The 26136-nt window shown below is 35.8% G+C and overlaps 2 protein-coding genes across 2 annotated transcripts in view; one reads left to right on the top strand and one right to left on the bottom strand.

Annotated features, from left to right (window-relative positions):
• LOC123678902 (CD109 antigen) overlaps positions 1-5839 on the bottom strand; it is a 52011-nt gene extending 46172 nt beyond the window's left edge. The window contains exon 1 of the mRNA XM_045616168.1: positions 5434-5839. Coding sequence (XP_045472124.1) covers positions 5434-5489 — 56 coding nt within the window. The 5' untranslated portion in view covers positions 5490-5839. The remainder of the gene's footprint in view (positions 1-5433) is intronic.
• A 3678-nt stretch (positions 5840-9517) lies between these two features.
• On the top strand, positions 9518-25066 carry LOC123678901 (EF-hand domain-containing protein 1-like). The gene is made up of 10 exons (XM_045616167.1): positions 9518-9665; positions 12068-12421; positions 15065-15220; positions 15809-15972; positions 17711-17876; positions 18530-18894; positions 20535-20659; positions 21384-21689; positions 22668-22901; positions 24731-25066. Exons 1-10 carry the CDS (start codon positions 9618-9620, stop codon positions 25054-25056), a joined length of 2244 nt encoding a protein of 747 aa, XP_045472123.1. The 5' UTR covers positions 9518-9617; the 3' UTR covers positions 25057-25066.
• The last annotated feature ends 1070 nt before the right edge of the window (positions 25067-26136 follow it).

The following is a 26136-nucleotide window of genomic DNA, read 5'->3' as shown; positions in this document are numbered from 1 at the left end:
ATAGGTGTATATAAGCCTCAAGGGCGTTAATATCACATAAACGAATCTCCCATGAGCTCCTGAGTTCAAGTGTGTGTTTTTCTGAATTTCACGCGTATTCTGCTTGAATTTTGTATGGATCTAACGCCCTAATTACCGCCAAATTTTGTAGGTAGTTTGGAATTGTTATTCTATTATTGTACAGGGTGGGCAAATAAGCGAGGTAAGCGGCTATATCTCAGGATCCATTCATCGTAGAGACTTGCGGTAAAACATTTTATCACTAAAGTGTACAAGAAAACACACTGGAAATTGTTTTGAAGTTCATACCTCTACCGCTAGGGGGCGTAAAAGCTATCGTCGAGTAGAAAAATGAATTTTACTCGAAAATGTTTCATATGAAGTTGAAAAAATATCATCACTGTAATCCTTGGAAAATTCTCTATCTTTTTGAATTGTCACTTTTGATTTTACGACATCAAATAAGGGTAGGGGAAAGGGAGGAATCTGACTGATTGAAATGCCTGTAACTTCAGTTTGGCTAAACATTTTTGAGCAAATTAGATCCCGTCTAGGAGATAATATCTTGTTGATTGAGGACAAAATATACTCATGATAAATTTGTTCTTGCTGCTTTCGATAGTATGATGCACTGAAAAACTAAATTGTGTCTTCTTTCGGCCATAACTCCAGAACGCAAAGCTATCGCTTTGCGACCTTCTGGTTTTTTCATACAAATTTGATGGGATTTCTGTTTCTGTCAGAACTTGAAGACACAATTTGGTTTTTCGCCGTGCATCAGTTGAAGAATATCTTTTTTCGGCCATAACTTCAGAACGCCTGAAACTATACCTTTGCGACCTGCAGGTTTTTTCATGAACATTTGATGAAATTTCTGTTTTTGTTAAGAAAATCCTATCATTACGTTTGAAATTTCGAAGTAAAATGAACAAAACAATGAACTTATGACTAAGCGCCCCCTATCGAAAGCAGCAAAAACAAATTTATCATGAATATATTTTGTCCTCAATCAACAAGATATGATCTTGTTGTTGACGAGATCTAATTTGCTCAAAAATGTTGAGCCAAACTGAAGTTACAGGCACTTCAATCAGTCAGATTTCTCCTTTTCCCCTACTCTTATTCGATGTCGTAAAATCGAAAGTGACAATTCAAAAAGAGAATTTTCCAAGGATACAGTGATGATATTTTTTCTTCAACTTCATATGAAACATTTTCGAGTAAAATTCATTTTTCTACTCGACGATAGCTACTACGCCCCCTAGCGGTAGATGTATGAACTTCAAAACAATTTCCAGTGTGTTTTCTTGTACACTTTAGTGGTAAATATTTTTACCGCAAGTCTCTACGATGAGTGGTTCCTGAGATATAGCCGCTTACCTCGCATATTTGCCCACCCTGTACAACTTTGCTTCTGCCGTATTGCAATAGATGGTTGTAGCGGTAAGTGGTAGTCGAAATAAATAGATCGTAGATGTCATATAATAAGCTTAGGTATTTGTTAACATATCGCCATCGAAATATTAGTTGAGTAATGTCATCACAAAGTTATGCTCGATTAAACATGTAAGCTTACGAGCCAAATTTTCGTCATTTGCGGGAGGTATTAATTTTTTGCTTCAATATGAAGAAATCTGCGTCTGAGGCTCATCGAATGCTCTCAAATACCTATGGTGAGGCCGCTTTCAGTGAAAGACAGTGGTTTCAACGTTTCAAAAACGGTGAACGTTGCAAGGCAAAGACGGAAGGGATTTCTGCATCGCATTGTGACTGGAGACGGAAAATGGGTTCATTACGATAATCCCAAGCGGAGACAAAAATGGAGATATTCCGTCCATGCTTCCACGTCGACGGCCAAATTGAATATTCACGGTTCCAAGGTCTTGCTCAGTATTTGGTGAGACCAGCTTGGCGTCGTATATTATGAGTTGTTAAAATTGACTTGAACAATCACAGGCGATCATTATCGAACGTAATTGATGCGTTTGAGCCGAACATTGAAAGACAAGCAATACAACGAGAGACTTGTGAAAGTGATTTCACAGTATGACAATGCTCGACCCCATGTTCCGGAAGTGTTCAAGACAAACTTGGAAACGTTGAAATGGGAAGTCTTACCCCACTCGCCGTATTCTCCAGACGTTGCTCCTTCGGACTATCACTTGTTTTGATCAATGGCAAACGGCCTGGCTGACCAGCACTTCCGGTCTTATGATGAAGTGAAAAATTGGAACAATTTGTGGATCGCTTCAAGAGATGACCAGTTTTTTCAACGCGGGATTCGTACGCTGCCCGAAAGATGGAAGATGGGAGAAAGTATCGGCCAGTGATGGACAATACTTCGAATCATAAATGTATAACCAATACATTTGTTTTTACAATAAAGCCTCGAATTTCGGAAAAAAAACGGCGGAAGCAAAGTTTGTACGTCTATGTATAAATACACGCAAATACTGATACCGACTATACTCTCGAAAGTTTGAAAGAAGCTTGAAAATGTTATTGGATATTGTTTTTGAAAATATTGGATATTATTATTCCAATATTCCTCTTATATTTTTGATGGTTATGCTGCTATAATCATCTTGAAATTTTGCATAAAGTTCGAAATTGTTGTTCATCAAAATATCAACTACGTAGTTTTTCACCGAAATATTAGGTATTTCATCTTCGACTTACTTTGTTTTTGGTTGAGTGATCAACAAAACATTCCACCGAGCTTGAAATTGTTATTTTACACCCATATGCAAATTTTTAACATGCTCAAATATGCAGTTTTGAAGTTAACAGGATAACAAAATTTCCAACGTCCATATTTACGGAACCCCTAGTCGGATGTGACTATTAACGAACTCAACCACGGCATTCAAAATTCAAACCTACCCTGAAAAATTCAGGTTTCTTAGGTCCTTCTGAAATTCTCACCAGTGAGTCGATATTTATCGCTTGAGATGATGAATGAAGGAACAAGAGAAACAATAGTAGAAAATTGGCAAACAGTATTGTCCTGTTTTAAGGAAGAGAAGGCATATTTGATTCATCTACAATTCCTGGAATGTTTGGCAATCAATCCTGCTCATGTGTATCTCTAAGTGATTGTATGTATACATAGTGAAATATTGCGTAATGATGAATAAATTAATTAATTTGAATTATTTTTGGGAGATGAATTCGATATAATAACCTTCGAAGATCGAATCTTAATTTCATTTATTGAGTTTTTAAGATGAGTATATTAGCAATCGAAATAATATTCTATAAGCTGATCAGTTAGCAAAGGACACTCTATTTAGCGTGGTCAGGAGTGCTCCAATGAAGATACCTCTTTATCCCCATCTGAGGTCAATTGGAGATAATGACAAAGAGGCCCAGGTTAAAAAACCGATATGATTCAAACTATTCATTTATTTACCATATCGGTTTTGTATCACGTCTTTGACTAAGGTAAATTCAAATCATCATGCTGTGTTGCATTGGTAACATAACATGGTGCATCAGTCATGGCGCGAAGAATTTTCGATTGAGCTGTTCAAATAATATTTATAATTAATTTACTAGGCATCTCCAAAGTTCAATATAGGTTTGATCAGTGTTAACTGTTTTGTAGTCTGGTAACAATTTAGATTTTCTTCCCAGACGCCCAGGGCCAGCGTTGAGGGTGAAACACTGAAGCAACCGTTTCAGGCGCCCCTATTTGATAGGCGGCAATTCGGCCCAGTTTGCTGGCCGCCTTTACATATTTCAACCTTGATTCTTAAAAACAACATGAAGATGTTCCGCTCCGCTGCATTTGTCAACATTCCCTGCAAAATCTCCAAACCAACTTTACTAAGCTGCCTGTACACACATGGCATCCCAACCAATATAAACAGAATTCTCTATTACCCTCATTGAAAGAGGGATAATATCATTATGTATCTCACATGTATTTCTATTTCAGCTTTCAAATTATTTAGAAGCCAATGTTCACACTTTCGACATAATATGAAAAAATCCTTTGATTTTGCATTCGAAACTAGTTATTGTTAAAAACCGAATGCTTTCAGCGGAAAACATTTGTAATCCCAATTGAGCTTCGAAGAAATAATGAAACTTTGCATGCCCTACCGCCCTATATATCTTGTGGTAAGATAGGTAACACTTCTTCGATCGTACACAGTGCCATGGAAGTGAAAATCAGATATAGTACTTGCGCCCTATTCATCGGCATTCAATATTCTTCATTGACTAGAATTTAATTTTTATACGCACGATTGCAAGATTATTCATCAGAAGAAGAAAGTTCTGTATTGTCATTAGAACAGGTGCTCTTTTTTGAGAGGGGTGGTGGTTTCGAGGTAGGTCATTTCGGTTTGATGCTTTTTGAGGGGCACCAAACAATTCTTTGCTTCGAAGGCCAAAATTACTCGCGTCGGCCTTGCAGAAGCCGGTTTAGTTCACGAAATCAACTTCTTTTATTTTTCAGTATAAGATGGTCCTTTTTATCTGGACTGTTGTTGATTCATCATATTGGTCTCTAATATTTTTCATTTCAATTTTACTTGGTTTTGAACCCATAGATACGTATTGTTTAACTCCATTTCAGCATTATATTGGTGAAATTACATTGGTGAAATGAGAAATGAATTCAATTTTGATTGCATTATATGCTTTGAATTTTTATATCATTTCGTATGTCTTCATTGCAATGATATCTTTATTGACCATTCTGGTGAATGTTGGTACCTACTTCATTTGTCTATTTATGATGATCGTTCTATCTCATAAATTAAAAAAAACAGAGCAAGTTTTTAACTCGGAACCGGATCTATAGTTGAAAATTGAAATGTTTACTCTGGAAAATAGATAATGTGATATTTTGCTGATAATTATCTGTAATAATAGAAATTTCAAAGAGCGATAGTTGGAGTTGATTTGAAGGTGTAGCCCACTACTACTATAATTAGGTATTCAATCAAGTAGAATATTGATGTGGGTATAATTTTTGTAAATTATAAAGCGCTCTTTCTGCTGAATAGATTTGTAACAACAGTTTGTATTGCATACTCTATTGAAATATCCATTAATTCACTGAATTAATTCAATTATTCACTTTTTCTAAATATAAACAATGATAATTGCCATGACAAATAGACTCATTCCCGAAATTTACAGGAAGAAAAGAATATGACGAAACGAATTTCCTCGATTTTATTTTATACTGACAATTATAAAATCGATCGAATCAAACTTTTTGGAATACTAATAACATTGTCCCTTGAATCAAATAAGGAGTCTTATTGGAATTACCAGAATGACTCATACCTGAATCGCTTAGGTATAGGCAGATACCGTAAATAAAATGCAAAATATAATTTCGAATTCACCTTGTCAAATACAAAATGTAACTTCAACTTTAAACTAATCGGAATTTTTTATTCGTAATCAACTCACCCAAAGGCTGAAGCATTTCCGACAAGAAAAATCAGGAAAATAACAACACTTAACATTTTTCTAATACACAACACACATATAAAACTCTGGACAAAAACTATGATGAACTAATTACGTAAATATTAAAAACTTCACTGATTTTCGTCATATTGATTTGTGGGATGTTGATCAAAGCAGAGGTGTAGAAATCCAAACTAAGTGTATCAGAAGATTGGTCACCAATGCGAAATAGCTGCTGGAAATCAAGTTTGCCTTGTACGTTTCTGTGAATCCTACGTACCGTTTGTTTTGTCCTAGGCTCTTATTCTATCCATTATACAGGTGATTACATTTACATATCGGCAGCTACACATGAAATACATAACAATGTAAAATAACAATCCACTTTCTCTTATGAGGAACAAATGTTCTGAGTTTGTTCACTTATAAGGAGAATTGTTTTAAGAATCAACATATTTATTCACACTAAAGTGATGGGTTCGCATTGGTGAAAGTTGAAAAATCAATTTCCTCTTTAGGGAATTTCCTTCTAATACTCTGGAAATCAATATATGGAAAAGAATCAAATCAAAAATTCAGTTGATGTTAAAGAATGTATAAGAAAGTTAATTGTACCTATTGATGGATGAAAGCTATAAGGTGTATGAAATGGTAAATTGTTCTATCGAATATTTCAGTATCTATGATGAATTTGGCACTTCTTAATTCATCGCCAAACATTTGACAAATACTTGTTAATAATCGAATAAAATAATTAAATTTCCAAATATCTATTGACGGGATATACAGGGTGTTAGTGAATAATTGCGACATGGAGTGAACAATGGAATTTTACTATATAACTTTCGTTAGCAAATTCTTCGTATTCCGAGATACGAGGTGTATTTTTTTTTAACTTATTATTAATTTATTGTTCTGAAACCGGTCGAGATATTCAAATGACATTTGGTTGGTTGCAAGAGGTAGTTATTGCGCATTTATTGACATGCAATTTAGAAATTTATGTTCACCATTGGCGCGCATACGGGTAATAATAATAATAATCCCTTTTTTTTAATGATACTTCACTGAGATATTTCAAACTAAAATTGTTTTTGAATTTCTCGTTCAATTTGTGACAAAAAAATCTAACATTCGTTTTTCCATACGAGGCGCCATTTTTATGCAAAAAAATTGAACATCTCAAAATTTCTTCAATAAATTATCTAGTAGCGATGCTAGCTAGGGTGGTAGATTTTATTCACAAATTGAAAGAGGAATTCAAAAATTATCTTAGTTTGAAATATCTCAGTAGCGTATCATTTTTTTCAGTGAGTAAAACTTCAACACAAAAACATCAGTTTCGAAATAAAAAACCTTTCTTCTTCTTTTGTAACTCAACAAACCTGGGTAGGTTTTGGCTGACTTCACTACTGCGTTCCACGATTTACGGTCGTTCGTTAAAATCAATATCAATAAGAAACATTTTCGAGAAAAGATAAATAGCAATCTGTAATTATTTTTCAACAGAACCATCCCCTGAAGTTTGTCGCACTAACTTGCTAACACCCTTTATAATTTTGATGAAATTTAGTATAACCTAAAACCTTACAGTTGCTGGATCATGATTCAAGTCCTACTCTATTTTCTTGTATATCCTGGATAATACCAAAATAGCTATATTGAATTATTTAATTTCTTTATCCTAACATTTAGTTTTGTGTAGTTTTATGATACAAAGATTGATGAGGACTTCGAAAGCTTGACATTATTCACAAAGTTTTATTCTCTTTAAACGTATTTACCTACATATTACTCTAAGCCCAAACGCATCAGGTACTTAAGTACCTAACCGTACTTATGGTGGATGCGCCCAGATGTTACTTAAGTACCTAACCGTACTTAAGTAAAATCCACCATAATTACTAGCATTTTATCCTATATGATAGCACAGTTCTACGCCAAGCCAATTTGATGGCTTGATAACCATTTGTTCAAGAAATCTCATCCATCAGACGAGTACTTTCCGAACATGACCTAATCAAATACGGTTTTATTTGGGGCTGCTCATCGTAATTATGAAGCAATCTAAATAATTATGAATCTGATTTGGTAATATTACTTAGGGAACAACCAAAATGAATTAATTTCGAATGAAATTAACTTTTCTCTTTTTATTCCCAAATTTTCAAAAAATCTTTCATCTCTAAATTTTTTGGAAATCAGAACTTGAATATATTTGGACTCACCCTAACCGGTATATCTTCTGTGCGTGCAGAAATATTTTTCTCTATAGTGGAGTTAGCTATATGAAAAATTGATGCATACTCCATTTGGTTTATACAGGGTGCCAAAAAAGTAACGTAACTCGTCAATAATTCTTGTACGAAGAATTAAGGACTTAAGGAAAATCCTCGCACCCGTCGATTTTTAAGTTCAAAAGTAATTCATCATATGCTTTTTTAATTTGATATTTCTCGTCCCACACCCCTCTATTAAATTTTTTCAGATGAGAATATATGGATTATAATACATCAAATGAAAGATAATTTGATTACCTATTCAGCGATGTGGCTAGAAGTAGAATTAGTTGTGCCATTTTTCATTAAAAAATCAGGAAAGAATTTATTAATTTGTGATTAGAGAGTAACTGCAATCAGACCATTATTCTTTTACTAATTATTATTAAAGGGAATCCACGAATCCATGGATTTTAATTTCAAAAGCATGTCTCCCTATCCGTATCCCTCTACTATTATTAATTAGTTCTTCCAGTGATCCAGATTTCCCAGAAAAAGTTGATAATACCACCCTCAATTATTTGCCACGCCTCTAGAGAGGGCCCTGCAGTTTCAGGCTCCTAGCCCAGTTTCGATTTTAGAAAAAGCTTGAAAATTTGTTTTTTTTTTAAGATTATCGAGTAAAACAATCGGATGATGCGGATGAACCATTATTTAATTCGAATGCGCCCACGCCCAACACTAGAGAAAAAAATGAAGAATATAATAAAATAATGGAATGTGGTATGAAATAATGAAACTTCTTATATTTTTCAAGAAGGATCAGTTGGAAGTGATGAAATGGAATTGTTTTCTTATATTTTGCATTCCATTCTGAGGAATCACCATTGAAAAGAAAATAATCCAGAACCACAATGGGCAATAAAATTCGGCAAGCAAAGCGAACGCCGATAAGCCTGATAAGTCTGTATTTTTTTAGCGTCAATAACCCGTAAACAGCACTATGAGGGGATCACGCCACATCTGGATATTTATGAGTGTAATGTATAATGCGGCACCTTTGATGGTTTTTGATGTTAATTAAATTTGTCGGTATTCCTTCATGTTGTTGCTGACTGAATTAAATCTCATTTGGTTTTTTGAATTTCTACACATGTAATTTTTGTAGTTCAACCTTGAAATGTCGCCCTTGAATTTTGTCGCCCGTGGCGAACGCCTACCCTGCCTACCCCCTAGCGACGGCCCTGGTGTCAGGTTCTTATTATTGAAATAATAGATTTGTCAAGCCGTCAACATTTATTACATCAAAATTATTTTCCATCCATGAATAGGAAACTCATCGAGTTCAAAAAGCGAGTAACCATAACCAATTGATCATTTTCTAATGTTCTAATAAAAAAAAATCCTCTGTTGGGTAGGGCACGCTGTATATTCGGAAAAGTTTCTTCAAAGTGGTCATTTGAAATTTTAGAAAAGTTATTTTTAGCGCCCTATTTAATCTAAATGGTTGAATTTAGAGCATCGATATGAAAATATTTGATCAGCATCACTAATTTTACAACATATAAAAATTTGAGCAAATTCCCTGAGAGCCAATTTCCCTTTGTTGCGTTGTTTGGCCTTCACTACCCAATATTTTTTCGTTTTCAGAACAATATTGTTCGAATCAGAAAAACTGATAACAAGACCGGAAATATAAATACATTTCCTTTGGTTGCCTATATACCTATTCCTTTGGCTTTGCCGGGAAATATAGTATTCATATTGCCCTAGTTGTAATGATAGCTATACATATCACAAAATCCGAACAGTTCATCATTGACGTTTCAGGAACACACACATCAAGGCTGCTCTATAACCGAAATTATTAAATCGATTCAAACAGTTCCTCCACTTCCATAGTTACACTATCCGTCAGAAAGTTTGATAGTTTCTGTTGATTTCAAGGAAATATTTATCTTCAAAATGACAGGTTTACCTAAACTACCAGGTCTTACCTTCACTGACCCAACAGTAAGTGTCTTTTTTATTCAATCATCATTCTGGATGTGAAGTGAAATCCTACTTATAGGTATTGAAGGTAGTTTTCACTGGGAAAACATTCTATATATATTCAGATGTAAACACAAACTGTCCTAAAATACTGCTATGTCAAGAAAGGAATTGCAAATAGGTACGAATGTGTATTGTATAGTTCATCTTACAACATAGTAAAATACTGAAAGTTTCTGTCGCTTATTCCTTCAATCAGAAAAGGCCACTAAAACATTTGGATTATTTTGGCTTTGGTTGATAAAACGAGTGATAAAGATGTATTGGAACTCAATTACGTCAAAACTCATAAGTATAAAAGTTGAAATTCATATGTTATTTGGACAACTATCAAAAGGTGTTATTTTAATCAACAGCCTTTTCGACTAGGGATTCACGGCTTGACTTGATATTCAAGCTACTTGACTTGATATTCGAGTTACTTAACTTGGGCTTGACTTGAGATAAACTCAAGTTCAAGTCAAGAAGAAGTTTTCCAATGACAAGTCAAGTATTTACTTATAAAGTACTCGACTTGTATTACTTGACTTGAACTTGAAATGATTCCAAGCTCATTCAAGCTCAAGTCATGTAGCTTGAATATCAAGTCAAGTAGCTTGAATATTAAGTCAAGCCGCGAATTCCTATTTTCGAGACACCTCTAAAAAGTAACTTGAGAAAAAGAACATTATTTCATCCCAACAAGAATTTCTTCATTATTCTGTTGTTTGTTTGTTATTCTTTCTGGAATAAAATAATGTTGTTTTTTTGAGTTTAACCACCCAAACAAAAAAGGAATTCATATCACCACCTTACCTGTACAAGAAAAATATGTTTTGATAATTATCACATTATTTTGTTGACTATACTTTGTTGAAAACATACCAGGTGGATGAATGTTCCAAATTTTTCAGTTCAGTAAAATGAACAGGAGTTCTGGGAGGTATTCAAATGAGTCAGACTTATCTCCAGTACCTCGAAATCAATGTTTATGTTCTATCAAAATTAATATATCTTCAAGAGGATATGAAAATTTTGTAATATACCGCGCTTTCAACATATCTGAGAACCATACAAAATTTGCACCATTCAAACAAAAACCTGATCATCACTCAATAGTTTTCGCTCTTTTCAAATTCCTATTCAATTTCTCTATCTTATATACCAAATGATATTTTTCACCTAACACGTAAATTGAACTTTTTCAATACGGGCCAGCAACTTACATTTTAAAATTTTGTTTGTGAACTAATAGAGAATGTGTAGGTATAGTAAGAATCTTCAATATCAGTGAAAAATTCGCCATTTTAACGAAGATGTAGGAGTTCATAGTTTCATCATTTTTTCATGAATCATCCTATATCTGTGAAACCATTATCCTTATTGGACATTTTAACCCTAAATCCTCATTCTCTTTGAGGTCCTCTATCTCCACTGAACTGTTGCTCCTTACGTCACCAGTCACCCTGTATATGGAAATCGGCAATATGAATTCAAGAAAAGTTTGTTTGTTGCATTATTGTTATGTAGGTACCTTTAACGTTTAACATATGGTATGTTTAAATTGGCTTACGGATTAAACTATCGAGTCAAATTATCGAGTGCTTACCTACAAATGTAAATTTCAGCTTTTATACTTTGACCTTAAAATTTGTCGACCTTGGAGATATCTGTTTAAGGGTTTCCACTATGGAAAGAGGCTGTCATTTGAGAAAACATCTTCTGGTAGTTATCCAGATAACCATTTATGAATTTTAGCTTTTATATTTTGTCGTTATTAGGTCCAAATTTCATGCATTTTTATCACCTGCTGCCTGCCAAAGTCAAGATGATCTAAATATTTTAGTGATCGTTATACCTTCAAACTTATTTAGTATGAACCTACCCTTTGGGGTAGCTTATTAAATGATCAAGTTCTGGTTAGAAAATATCACATACATGAACCTCAGATGCAATTTAGGTCTACACGAATATAAGTTTAGAATCGAAAAGAGTAATACCAGGGGAATAAGAAAGAAAAATGCTCTAACTACGCGTGAATATAAAAAAAACAGTTATACCTACTTATTTAGTGACAATCCCTTTGAGTGAGCTTATCAAATGATCAGGTCGGTTAGAATATATCAATCTCTTATGAACCTTAGATGCAATTTAAGTCTCTACGAATGTGATTTTAGTGTAGGTGATCTCATGTTCAGCTGAATCCACGCTTCGTTCTAGGCAAAAATTGATTTTGAATATCATTGTAAGATGACAAAAATTTGGACAGACGGGTGAACATTATTACTTAGAACAGTATAGTCAGAGGTGCAATCCAAAACTTTACTTTTTTGTGTATATGGAGTAAGTATGGTTTGATTCTTAAACATCAATTCGATTTACAGATAACAAATTTCAAGCTCAGCCATACTTTAGATACATGTGCTGGTTACAGCCTGCCAAAAACAGATTACGTCGGTATAGGAGGTCGAGAGCTAGAAATAAACACAGCGAAATATTTCACAAAGTCCGACCCTGTAAGATATGACCCGTCTCTGACTTATGGAAGAACTAGGGCAGCAGCATTGCCACAATTCATCCCTCATTACGTACATTACGATGGAAAATGCCTCACCTTTAAAGCCTTCTTCAAGCAGACTGTCGTGGAATCACCAGACGAACATTATAGAATCCGCCAAGTGAACCTCATCTATTTTTTGTCAGATGATACAATAACAGTAATTGAACCAAGGACACCGGTAAGTTGAAAAAGATTCTAGGGAATACTTTCAGGGAATAATTTGAAAAACTTGGTACATATATTACCATACCAAGATGTATTTCTGCCGACAATAACAGGCCAATTGAAATGTCCCCGGTCTACCATAGTGAAACACATTTTTTTGGCAAAATTCGATTTTATTATTCATCATAGTTTCCTTCGAGGGCGATACAGTGATTATATCGATCTTCCAACTTTATGATATCATTTTTGTAGTACGATTTGTCTTTCGTTTCAGAATAGGCCTCAGTTTCGGCGATTATTTCTTCATTGGCGCTAAATTTCTTTCCAGCGAGCATTCTTTTGAGGTCTGAGAACAGGAAAAGGTCGCTGGGGGCCAGATCTGGCGAATACGGAGGATACAGAAGCAATTCGAAGCCCAATTCATGAGGCCGTTTTTAATGATTTCATCCTTTAAACTTTTAAACGATCCAATAACGTTATATAATAATTGCTGTTGATGGTCTGGCCCTCTTGGAGGTAATCAATGAATATTATACCTTGCGCATCCCACAATACTAATGCCATAACCTTGCCAGCTGACTGTTGTGTTTTCCTCGCTTTAAATTCGGTTCATCGTGTGCAGTCCACTCGGCTGACTGTCGATTGGATTCCGGAGTAAAATGATGGAACCATGTTTCATCCATTGTCACATATCCTTTCATGGCGGATTTGTTAGCCGTCGTGTGTGCATATTAGTAAAGTTACTTATAGAAAACACAATTTGAAATAATGTCGCAGAGTGCAGCGCGACCACTCATCAGTGTCTTCGATGAGAAGGCACAGCCAATTCAAAATTCCAATGTCGTTTTACCAGCAGTGTTTTAGGCCCCAATAAGGCCTGATATTGTTTCATTTGTTCATCAGCAGGTTTCTATGAATCACAGACAACCCTAGAGCGTCAGTGAGAAAGCTGGTCACCAAACATCTGCTGAGTCATGGGGAACAGGAAGGGCTGTTGCTCGTATCCCTCGTGTTAGAGGAGGTGGTACTCATCGTTCCGGTCAGGGTGCTTTCGGAAACATGTGTAGAGGTGGTCGTATGTTTGCTCCCACTAAACCATGGCGTAGCTGGCACCGTAGGATTAACATCAAACAGAAACGTAATGCCCTAGTAGCTGCTATTGCTGCCAGTGGTGTACCAGCTTTGGTGATGAGCAAAATTATTGAACAAGTTCCAGAATTTCCTTTGGTTGTTTCCGATAATATACAGGGAATTTCCAAAACCAAGAAAGCTGTTGCTTTTCTGAGGAATATCAAGGCTTTTGGAGATGTTAAGAAGGTTTACCAGAGCCAGAGAATGAGGGCCGGAAAAGGTAAGATGCGTAATCGTAGACGCGTCCAAAGGAAAGGACCCCTTATCGTCTACCAGAAGGATGATGGTATCAAGAAGGCGTTCCGTAACATTCCTGGTGTAGAACTTGTCAATGTTGAAAAATTGAACCTGTTGAAATTGGCACCAGGTGGTCATGTAGGCCGTTTCGGAATCTGGTCTGAGTCCTCTTTCAAACGTTTGGACAAAATTTTCGGTACATACAAAACTCCATCTGGAGAGAAGAAAGGTTTCACCTTACCCCAACCTAAAATGGCCAATACTGATCTTTCAAGGCTTCTGAAAGCTGAGGAAATCAAGAAGGTCTTGCATGCTCCACAAAAGAAGATCAATCGTAGAGTAGGTCGTCTCAATCCACTGAAGAACACTAAGGCTATGTTGAAGCTTAATCCTTACAGTGCTGTGCTGAAACGTGAGGCTATTCTTTCAGCCCAAAAGAGACAGAGGGAGCAGATTCTTGCAGAGAAACGTGATACCCCCTTGCCTGCTGATCATGCTGTTTCAAAGACAGCCGCTTTATTAGAGAGACGTGCTGCACAGAAGAAGAAAGTAGCGAAGAAGGCTCCAGTCAAAAAAGCCGCTTCTAAGAAAATAAAATATCGACGCAAAAATTCAGTTTTATTGCACTTAAACAGTATCAAACACTACTCAGAATCATTAACACGTTGTTGCTTTTGATAGATTGTGAGCTCCCGCGGCACCCATTTTGCACACATCTTTCTCATGTGCAGATATTCGTGAATGATATGACGTACACGTTCAGATGATATCTTCACAATATCTGCTATCTCGATCAACTTCCCTTTACGATAATTCAAAATTATTTTGTGAACTTTTTTGATTTTTTCGTCGGTGACAACCTCTTTTCGGCGCCCACTGCGTTCTCCGTCTTCGGTGCTCATTTCACCACGTTAAACTTAGCATACTAATCAATAATGGTTGATTTTCCTGGTGCAGACCTCGGAATCTCTTCATCAAGCCAAGATATTGCTTCAACTGTATTTTTTTCCTTCAAAAAGCAATATTTTATCAGTACACCAAATTCTTTTTCTTTTATCTTTTTTTAAATAACAAAAGTAGCTACACTCACAACACAATATCTCACAAACTAATGGTAGGACTACTGTCAACTTTTGAGACGTATTGTTTGAAGGTTGGTACTAACTACAAATCATATGAATTTAATACTAGCGCCGCTATATATGCATTAGACCGAGGACTTTTCAATTGGCCTGATATTACCATACCAAGATGTATTTCTACCGACAATATATGACTTATTTTCTAGAATGCTGGTATGGACCAAGGGAAATTAGTAAGGAGAGCAAGAATACTGAAGAATGATAGAGGGGATTACTGGACTTGGAAGGATCTAGGAATAGGAAAAGACATAGCAATACACGGCATTGTGTACCATACCGTAGACTGTGATGTTTTCACGAAGGTGAAATAGTAATTTATAGACATTGATGTCATTAAGGGGTTGTCCATTAATCACGTGAGGCTTGAAAGGGGGGGGGAGGGGTTTGATAAAAATCACGAAAATATCACACAAGGGGGAGGGGGGTGTAGTAAGATATCACGTGTATTTATTTTTTCGTCAAACGCGCGATTTTTAAACAAATATTAAGCGGCACGGCGCGGCGTGTAGTGACCTTGACTACATTAAATATATTCATGTACTAGTACAATACATGTTTTTCCTATGATTACACTCTTCGTTTATTATTATTGTTATGGCAATCAAAAAAAACTTGCAACCTGGTGTAGACATTTTTATTATGGTCCTTAATTTCAGAAGAAAGATTATAGTTTATACCTGTATTTAAATTAAGATAATATTCAGAAAATTTTAAGATTCGTTGTAGGTACTAAAAATACACGTGATGTTGAGAAGGGGGAGGGGGGGTGGTCTTAAACCTCACTACGTATCACCAATGGGGGAGGGGGAGTTAAAAAAATGCTAAAAAAATATCACGTGATTAATGGACAACCCCTAAGGAAGAATCATAATTGTTTTCTGAATTTTTAGGAATATTTAGCAAGTCAAGGTTTGATTATGGACGATCCTGAAGAAATGCCTTTCGATCCATATACAATGGAAAGAATCTTGAAGAAACCCATAACCACAACAAAGACACCACCTGCAGACAACAAGCTCCGAAGATTTTTGGAGTATGATAGACAGATTTTGAAGTGAGTATGAATGAATAAAATTAAGATGATATGTTGAGTGAATATACAAAATGAAATGTAACTGGTTTTAAGGCGGGGTTCTTAAGAGGGATTACCACCACGTGTATCAGTCAAACTTTGGTAGGGATGGGAATACCGGTTACTCACCAGTCGCGTTACATTCGCGATCGCTCCAGAAAAATACCGCTCCAAAATACCGCGATTTTGTAACTGTGGTTATAGGTAACAAAACCGTAGGCGATTGCAACTAAGTTGAGTACCAGCGACGGAGGAACGAAGGAAACGAGACCTAGACTATTTGTGGACTGTCTTGTTGAATAATAATTCATTGTTTATTGAGTTTCTACGTAATTTTAGAAGAACGTATGCAAGCATAACAAAATCATAAAACTATAAAAATGTTTTGGTGGCTCAGAATAACAACAAAGGTTAGAATCTTCGAAGGGCACCTCATTAAAAACAGATGGTGTAAACTCCAGTGGAAATATACCATCATCGGGTTATCTAGGTATTACGTGAAAGAAATTATATCTGGAATTTCATTGGCAAATTGATTATTACAAATTGATAGAAACTTATTTCACATATAGTAATATCTAGAATCGATTTTTTGTTTACCGTTATTTTACAGAGAATTTTTAAGTATATCTGCATTTCCGATTGAGAATAAGGTTCAATTGTTGAAAGTAATCTCGGACTAACTAATTAACATTTGCTACAACCAATTTTTATCGAAGAAATAATCAAAAAATATTTGAAAAAAAACATCGAAAATATTGAAATCATTAATCGAATTGTTTAGTTCTTATTCTGGAAAAAAATGTGGAAATCAAATATATTCCATTAGGCACTGAAAACACAATGGCAAAAACGATTTTTACGAAGTAACAGGAAGGTAAAGTAATTTCTCCTCGTTGAACATGGCGCAAATGAATGAAAAAAAAATAAAAGCACTGACAGCAGGAGTTTTTGGGTGATCATAAATGAATTTAGTTTTGTAAAAGGCACTGGCGTACTATTTTTTTCGATGTTATTATTCGAAGTCCGGTGCCGGTACGCCGTAACTATCGTTACTTTGGAACCGGTTACTTTACTTTTGGGGAACGCGCGACTACGTTACTCAAAAATACCGTTCCAAAATCGCGGTTTTGAAATACCGTCCCATCCTTAAACTTTGGTACCCATTCATTTCCCCGTTGGCGCTCCTGCGATGACTAAACTTTGTTTGTACGGTGTACGAAGTTCTATATTCCCTTCATCTTTTCCCTTCATTTATTTTTTTTAAGTAAATAATCAGAAGGTAGCACTGTACGACGACCTACACGAAATTATAATTTTATGATTTTGGTAGGTTTTTTTCACGAATATTTCAAAAATATATCAGTGCTTTGTACAAAGTACATATCACCAATTTTTTTGCGAAAAACGAAATCACCAAAAATTTTTCTTTATTTTTCATTCGCAAATTAAAAATATTCACTTTCTTCCATGTAGATTATTGTTCAAGGAATTATGTGAAAATCCCATAAAAATCAGTGATTTGTAAGAAGAAAGATCTCTAATTTTGTTTTGAACTAAGCAGCCACGTGGGGGTGTTCGCTCTAAAGTTTGAGATGCAAAACATTGAACAAGCTCCGGAAGTGCATTTTCTATCTGAACCAGAAAGCTCTTTTTATGATTTTCAAATCTCATTCGATCTGAATACACATTTACCTAAAAATGAGTTCAAACTTTGCAGATTTAATGCTGTTTGGGATGACAGAGATAGTGAACACGGGGAGTTGAGAAAGTTTGACATTTTGTACTTCTTGGCTGATGACACTATTTGTGTCAAGGAACTTCATAACAAAAATGATGGTAGAGACCCATTTCCTCTGCTGTTGAGAAGAACAAAAATACCTAAGGTAATTAAAAAAACTTTGGGTGTTTATTTGCTGAAATATTTATAAGGAACTAGGTCTTTTGGATGCTTCACCCTTATTGATACAAAACCTTCTAGCAGGAATCCAATTAATCAATTCAGAGCCACACTGGAAGTAAAGTTATTGTCATGTCGAATTAGGTCTTTAAGAGCTTGTAAACAAAAAACAAAGAGGTGCTTTGTGAACCGTAGAATGGCACCATACAATGCTTTATACTAGGAAGAACTGCTCTGCTCGGAATATACAGTGTGTACATATTTTTAAGGAATAAATTCATCATCTATAGAATCTTTTCTAGATAATGAATTTATTTTATGGATTTTTTCGAAAAGCTTTCAAGAAAAAGCTTTTCCTTTTTCAGATAATGAACTTATTCCTTACTTTATGTACATTATTTATATCAAACCGTTCACAGGCAAAGTCAAAATGATCTTCTATACAGGTGTGAGGTGTATAAGGCAGGGGTCATTAACTTGCCTTATTGAAGATGCAGAGTCCTGTAATGAAATACCGTAATTCTCCGGCCGAGTTCGTACCATAAATATTAGCTGAAAAGACATCCCCAAAATATTCAATATTTCGATGTTGACTCAACCTTTATAAAAAGGATTCTGATTTCTCGACCTCAATTCCAGATATACACAGATATACCAATTAACTATCCAGCCCTATATCTGGAGCTATCTGACGCCGAGGTGACCGAGTTCTATCAACCTGTAGATCTCAAAGTAGGGGACACCATTTTCATCCTTGGGCGGAAGATGTTACTCTACGACTGCGATCCTTACACCAGAAACTATTACAGACAAGCGCTCTGCATCGAACAGAAAGCAGCAGTGCCGATCGAAAAAGAAAAGCCTAAGCCTTTGGAGAAGCCTATGCCACCTCATAACGGTATCGGAGGTCTTGAAGACTCCTTGCAGAATACTTTGAGTTTCCTGCCGAAACCACCTAAGAAAGACGTTATTAGGCAAATATCGAATGCGAACAAATTTTTGAGGTGAGTTTATGTCTTAATATTTCGACGTAATGATTCATTTACCCAAATCAACTATAGTAGTCCAGTCATTTGGTGGTTTTCATTTTGAATTTTTTTTTCAAACTCGTGCTGTCATCTTGGGAAAAATGGCTCACAAAATCAGTTTCGCGTTGATATCTCCTTTCCATTTTATGATAAAAACAGTAATGGTAATGACTAATGAACATACAATATCAAACTGGAGCATATTTCCTACAAATTATGTATCCACACTTTTTTTGGGAATTCAATAGTTTTGGAGTAGGAGAGTATACTTCAATATGTGTTTTGGCATCAAAACTCATTTCCACACCATACTCCGAAAAAATCCAAATTCCTACGAGGTTTTTTAAGCATTTAAACATCCAGAGATCATTGCAAAAACTGGAGATTGCTTTCTTCTTGAACTATACGGTCACAATAATGAGAAGAGTAAGAAAAACATGCCTTTAAACGAATAAAGGTATGCATGATTCAAAAACTTAGCATATAAATAAATACATTCAATATGGCATCGCTACTACCAACAGAAGCTGCAGCACAATAGTAATTCCAAACCTTTCAACAGGTTCAGTAGTAGTAGAGGAAAATGCAGAGCAATTGACTGGACTATAGATGAAGATTTAAATTGAGTTCTAAGATGAGTAAAGTATTGTGCTATCTAGAATGTTGACAAAATAGTTTTTATTTGACTCATATATCACTTAGGTATCATGTTCATCCGCAATAGTGCACGTCTGGGTTCTTTTTTAGATAATACGGCTTCATTTCACTTTGTATTTAATATTTACACATTACATAACATACTTCCTTAGGCTGCAGCTTTTTCGAGGCTGTCCCTTTTAACAAGATAATGACAACGTCTATGCAGGACGATGTGTTGTTTTCATCCTGGCTTGTTGTAGGCAATACGTAGTAGGTAAAACCATGACCAAATGTTTGCTCGACTACAAGGTAATACCTGAAGAGCAACATGGTTTCGTCCCTGGTCGATGGGTAATTACAAACATAATAGCAGCGGTTGCTGAAGATAGATGTGTGGATGGATTCTTCCGCTTGGTCCGTTTTGAGTAGTGTGCCCAAGAGGTCCATACTTGGTCCGTCGCTGTTTTTAGTGTTTATACCTCCATATGGATACCTTTCATCTTTAAATCGCCGAGTTCTTTCTTCTTTGATGACGCAAAAATTTGAGCTAGTATTGTAGCTGGTTACTTCCGCTGGACATTGAAAAATATGTTGTGGTACATATCGGTATATCAATTACTCGATTTCGGTGTATCTACAGTTACCGAAGTTATCCTGTCAAGTGTCGATTCTCATGATGATTTAGGATTGATCGTGAAGATCGATCCAACTTGATACTGGCGTGTGACGTCTTCACGCAATCGAGTTATCTCTTGGATATGTCTTCTGCGTAGATCTTTCTTCTGGTTGACTTCTCCCACACCAATGAAACTACTTTTCACAACTTACATCTGACGAGACTCTTGTGGAATCCCTTCGATTTGACTTGCTCAAGTTAAATTAAACGTGTGAACTCAGACAATAGCCGAATTTGGCTTGCACATACTGGCTTGAGCATATTAATCTACTGATGATGATAACATGTTTTTTCAACATAGGTATCAAATGGTGATGGAAAATATTCATCCTGAAGACACTATTCGTAAGTTCTTACTTCTTTACTCATTGGGAGATGGAACTTGTAAGATTCACGAGCCTCCAATACATAACTCAGGCATCATTGGTAAGTTTATCATGTATTTCTCACAGCAATTTTCACAATGATTTATGAATCTCATTCAAAATTCAGGGTATTCCTAGATTGGAGGGACAGACGATGAAAAAAGTTTAATAAACATTAGTGCGTATAACGTTTTTTTTTCGTTATTGCACCCTTGGTCATTTAAAAAAACGACAAAAAAGCGTTCGATTTCGATATTTACTCAGGAAAGCCTATACAAAATAAATATACAAATCTATCTGGACCAAACACCCAAGCTAGGCTTATGTTATGTGGTTCGATCCAAAATAAATGCACTATAATATAATGAGTTAATCTCAATCCAAAATATTCACAATATTTATAAAATTTATATTATATATACATTTATTTATATAGGAAAAAAACTCATACAAAATAATACTGAAGAGATGCAGGAACCAAAGTGAGAAGCGGTGCAATAACTACAAAAAAGGGAAAAGAGAAGAAAATAATAAAATCAAAGCCCTATAACAAATCCACAAAAAAAACGAAATTTCCCAATATAAACAATTTAGTCGTTCACTTTTTGTTTTCCTGTGAATTTGTTTGTATCTGCTAACTTTTTCGAGGAAAAAAAATTTCAGCAATTCTAATAGTCAAGAAATCTATATTTTCGAAAAAATTCAATTGGCTCAACGCTCAACTCATATTTCATCCTTTTTTGGATTTTTTCAACCTTATTTCAAGTGATTGTTAAACATTACAGGAGGAAAATACCTCAGAGCGACCCATCTGGTAAAGCCAGGAACCGATCCTCTCGACCCAGCTTTTTACACACCAGGAGATTTTTACATTGGAGCAGTCATTACCGTGTTTCAACAGAGATTCGTCATTACTGGTGCAGATTTATATGTTTATAGATATATGCAAGGAAACCCCGAAAAGTTCCCTTGTTGTGTGATAGAGAATATGAGAAATTACATGTTCAGTAAAGGTTACTTGAAGGAAGATATCAAGGATCAAATCCAAGAGAGTCTTGAGCAAGAAAAGAAAGAAGAAAGAGATGCCATAGGTACGTTTCTTTTCAAACTATCGATTATTTTCAATGATAAAACATGGCCATTCAAGGCAACACATTTCAATCCTCCACATCTTCAAAGTGTTCTTCTTGAAGCTTGCAGATCGTCATCCAAAAATTCTCACTGAAAAAGTTTCAATAATTCTTCAAAATTCTTTCAGAAGGGGAGCAGGCACTAACGTGAAGTCAGAAGATTCCGAGCTTTCGTTCATTTCTACATAAAGACACTTGTAGTGACTCTTTGCTAGTCCAGCAAAGTCACCCATAACACACTGAAATTGTCTGTTCACGTTAGAATACCAAGCATCGCCGAGCGTGATTAGAACTTGGATGGGTTACCTCTAAAGAACCCCGCGTGCTATAAGCTTCGAGTTTATTTACTTCAGACAAAGTCCTCCACTATAGAAACTGAGGATCCTATCAATGATCTCAAAAAATAATCTCTATATTTTAGTGTTCGATCAACGTTTCTGTTGATATCGTCATAAAACCGTAGTTGGACGTTTAAAAACAACGTTAAATATTGATATAATACTTCGAGCAAATGAACGTTACTGATAATAAACGGTTGATTACACAACTATTTCACGACATTACATTAACGTACCTGTGCCTATTGGGATGTACCTACACATTTACTAATATACAGTTGTGTGATCTCCAAGAATGCAATTGGCGTATGAATAACGAGCGTTCAGAATCTTCACTTTAGAGCTTTCCTCATCACAGCATGAAATTCTACACAGAAATATTAAGAATTTTATTTCCAAAATTCTTCTTATATTTGTATGATTCTGATGATGTGATCAGCTTGGAATTTCGCACAATGCTTCATCTCAAACCTAAACATTACAGATATTGTGACGAAATGGTAGAGCGATCTGTCTAGTCAGATTATGTTAGATCTATTCTATCTGTATAGAAGGATAATTATCATTAACATATTCATTAAAACCTTCCAACTACACACAGGAAAAGAAATGGAAGAACAAAAGACAAGTATGGAAGTGTGCTATGGAATAAAATCGCCAGTAGATGTAGACTACGAACAACGGAAAAAAGCGGAACTGGCAGAAGCTTATGAAAGGAGCCTGGAACACACTTATAGGGTTCCACCACATGGCATTATGACAACTGAAAAACCATGTAAAATCGACGTGAACATAGGAAAGATAGAAGAAGAAATATGTGAAGAATCTGCAGAAGGTGAGTAATTCCTGGTAGTGAATTCATAGGCTACTCAAAAAGGAAAAGAATATACAAGGTAAGATTAGATCAGGGAACCTTATTCATACAAAATATACCTATATGGTGTTGCATCTGTTGTATCAGGATGAAAATATTTCAGTCTGAAAGTTCGTGCCAAAACCGTCTGCCATCTCAGAACTCAATTCTATTTGATTCTTCTGAAACGCCTATAGTGATTGAATAACCATGTATGCGACCCTATTCTTCTGCTATGAGCATTGTAAGGTAGAAATCCTTGCTTTGGATACGGAGGTTACTAAGATACATCAATTTTTATAACGATAGGGGCCAATCAGAGAAGGGTTTTTTTTACTACATATACTACATAGGCGTACAACTTTGCCTCCGCCGTTTTTTTTTCAGAAATTAGAGGCTTTATTGTAAAAAACTGGTTATACATTTATAATTCAAAGAATTGACCATCGCTGGCCACTACTTTCACTCATCTTTCGGGCAGCGTACGAATCCCGCGTTGAAAAAACTGGTCATCTTTTGAAGCGATCCACGAATCTATCCAATTTTTTACTTCTTCATGAAACTGCTACCAGGCCGTTTGCCATTGATCGAAACAAATAATAGTCCGAAGGAGCAACGTCTGGAGAATACGGCGGGTGGGGTAAGACTTCCCATTTCAACGTTTCCAAGTATGTCTTGACCTTTTTCGCAACATGGGATCGTGCATTGTCATGCTGTCAAATCACTTTATCATGCCTCTCGTTGTATTGCCGCCGTTTGTCTTTCAATGCTTAGCTCAAACGCATTGATTGTGTTCGATAACGATCGTCTGTGATTGTTTCAGTCAGTTTCAACAACTCAGAATACACTGCACCGAGCTGGTCCTACCAAATACTGAGCATGACCTTGGAACCGTGAATATTCGATTTGGCCGACGACGTGGAAGCATGGCCGGAATATCTCCATGATTTTTCTGTGCTTGGGATTATCGTAATGAACATATTTTTCGTATCTAGTCACAATGCGATGCAGAAATCCCTTCCGTCTCTGCCTTGCAAGCAGCTGGTTCACAAGCAAACAAACGTCGTTCAACATCTCTCGGCGTCAACTTGTACGGTACCCAATTGGGTACCGTAAATAAAGAAATAAGGCAATTGCCTTATTTCTGAATCATTCCCATGACTTTAAGGCGTTTTGAAATGGCTTGTTGCGTCGCTCCCAATGATCCTGCCAATTCTTGTTGGGTTTGACACGCATCTTGATCAAGCAATCCCTCAAATTCTGCATTTTCGAAAACCTTCACTCTACCATACCGCCATACTGTTCTTCGGCGTCGAAATCACCGTACTCGAAGCGTTGAAACCACTCTCGACACGTTCTTTCACTAATAGCGGCCTCACCATAGGTATTTGAGAGCATTTGATGAGCCTCAGCCGCAGATTTTTTTATATTAAAGCAGAAAATTAAAACCTCGCGCAAAGGACTAGAATTTGGCTGGTAAGCTGACATGTTCTATCAAGAATAATTTTATAATACAAATCGACTAATATTTCGATGTCGTTATGTTTACAAATACCTAAGCTTATTGTACGACATCTACGTCATATTTATTTCGATTACCACTTACCGCGTCAGCCATCTATTGCAAAACAGCGGACGCAAAGTTATACACCTTATATTTCAAACCTTACCACAATACTGAGAAAAACATGGTATAGAAGTTATTTGGATTCAAAATTATTTGGAATAATTTAAAGATAAGAAAATACCTTGTTCATCTTCAAGATATTTTTCAGAAATGATAAAAACTAATTGATATGGTATTTTTTCAGGAGAAGTTTACACGCCAAAACACATCGACACGCCCGAAGAAAAATTGGAAAAATATTATTCTAATATTCTGAAGAAACACCATAATATTTGTAAAAAGAGTGGACAAATAGAATGTCAAGAACCTAAAGATATAGAAAGCAACGAAAGACCTCCAAGGACAGGTCCCTTGATGGTCAATCCTCCAGAATTGCCTCCTCATCCGTGCAATATTAGGAAAGTCAGGTTTAATGTCGATATGGATCGTTGTGTTAGAGATAGTGAGGATCTTTGTGATTTGAAAAGAGAAAAGACCACTTGCGACTGTAGTGATTACAAAAAAAATTGAATTTTGGAAATTAATTTTGTTTTATTTCATTTATTCATGTTTTACATAAATATATTTACTCAGTTATTTTATTTCTGTTATTCTGTTATTTAAAAATCGATATATACAAGGTGTATTGAAAATAAATCCATTATGTAGGGAATCTATCGATTCTCTCGAAAATATTCCGTCCGAGAACGAAAATCCTAAAACAGAAGAACTCGGTGTAAAAACTTGGAATAATCAAAGCCACACCCCTTAGGGATCCGTAGAAAGGCGTTGCGAACGGTCGAATGGAAAACAGCCTGAATGCCCATTAAACTCGGCATTTCAGGGCGAATAATTCAATTGAGTTCAGACCAGACTACGGGAAACTACAACTTCCACATATGTTCCACACTTGCACCGACAACAAGAAGATTAAAGATTTTCACATCTGTTCACGACCGGCGAAAAACTACCTGCGACCGAGCCACAACGACCCAAGTGTCCAGCGACCCTAAGAATCGATTAGACAAATGATCATCTTCTTCAAACTCTTTTAGTGGGTTGAAATAAATTGAATACGTATTTTTATCCCGTTCTTTTATTTCCCTAAATTCCATGGCCGTGAACTACTTGATAGTCACCGTATGAGGAACACAACCCACAATTATTTTTGCATGAAAAACAAGGCTTTAAATCTTTAATTACCATAATTAGAGTGATTCGATAACTTGATGTCATTTTGAATGTAATACATTGTGTCTCTCTCATAGAAGTCCTCGTTCTCATTGGTAAAAAATTGAGGCAGTTGATTGTCACAAGAAGAATTGTTCGCCATGGACGCCGCAATGGTAATCACTTGCTGCCAGGTTCGGACTATAAGGTGGGTGTAAAATAACTTCCCAACTAAGTCCAAGGAGCTTCTGGCGTGTCAATATCGATGTGTGCGGCCTGGCGTTGTCCTGATATAACAGAATTAATCTCGTATTGGCTGAAGCCGGCCGCTTCTGGACGATTGCTTCCTTTAGAAGGTCCAATTGTTGACAGTACAATTATGAGTTAACAATATTGCTCATAGTGAATAATTTCCAGCCAATCCCACCAAACACATAGCAA

This window comes from Harmonia axyridis, chromosome 4 (genome assembly GCF_914767665.1).
Source record: "Harmonia axyridis chromosome 4, icHarAxyr1.1, whole genome shotgun sequence".
In the NCBI taxonomy this organism is placed as follows: domain Eukaryota; kingdom Metazoa; phylum Arthropoda; class Insecta; order Coleoptera; family Coccinellidae; genus Harmonia; species Harmonia axyridis.
Note: the sequence above shows the minus strand (reverse complement) of the source record. Positions and strands in the feature narration are given on the sequence as shown.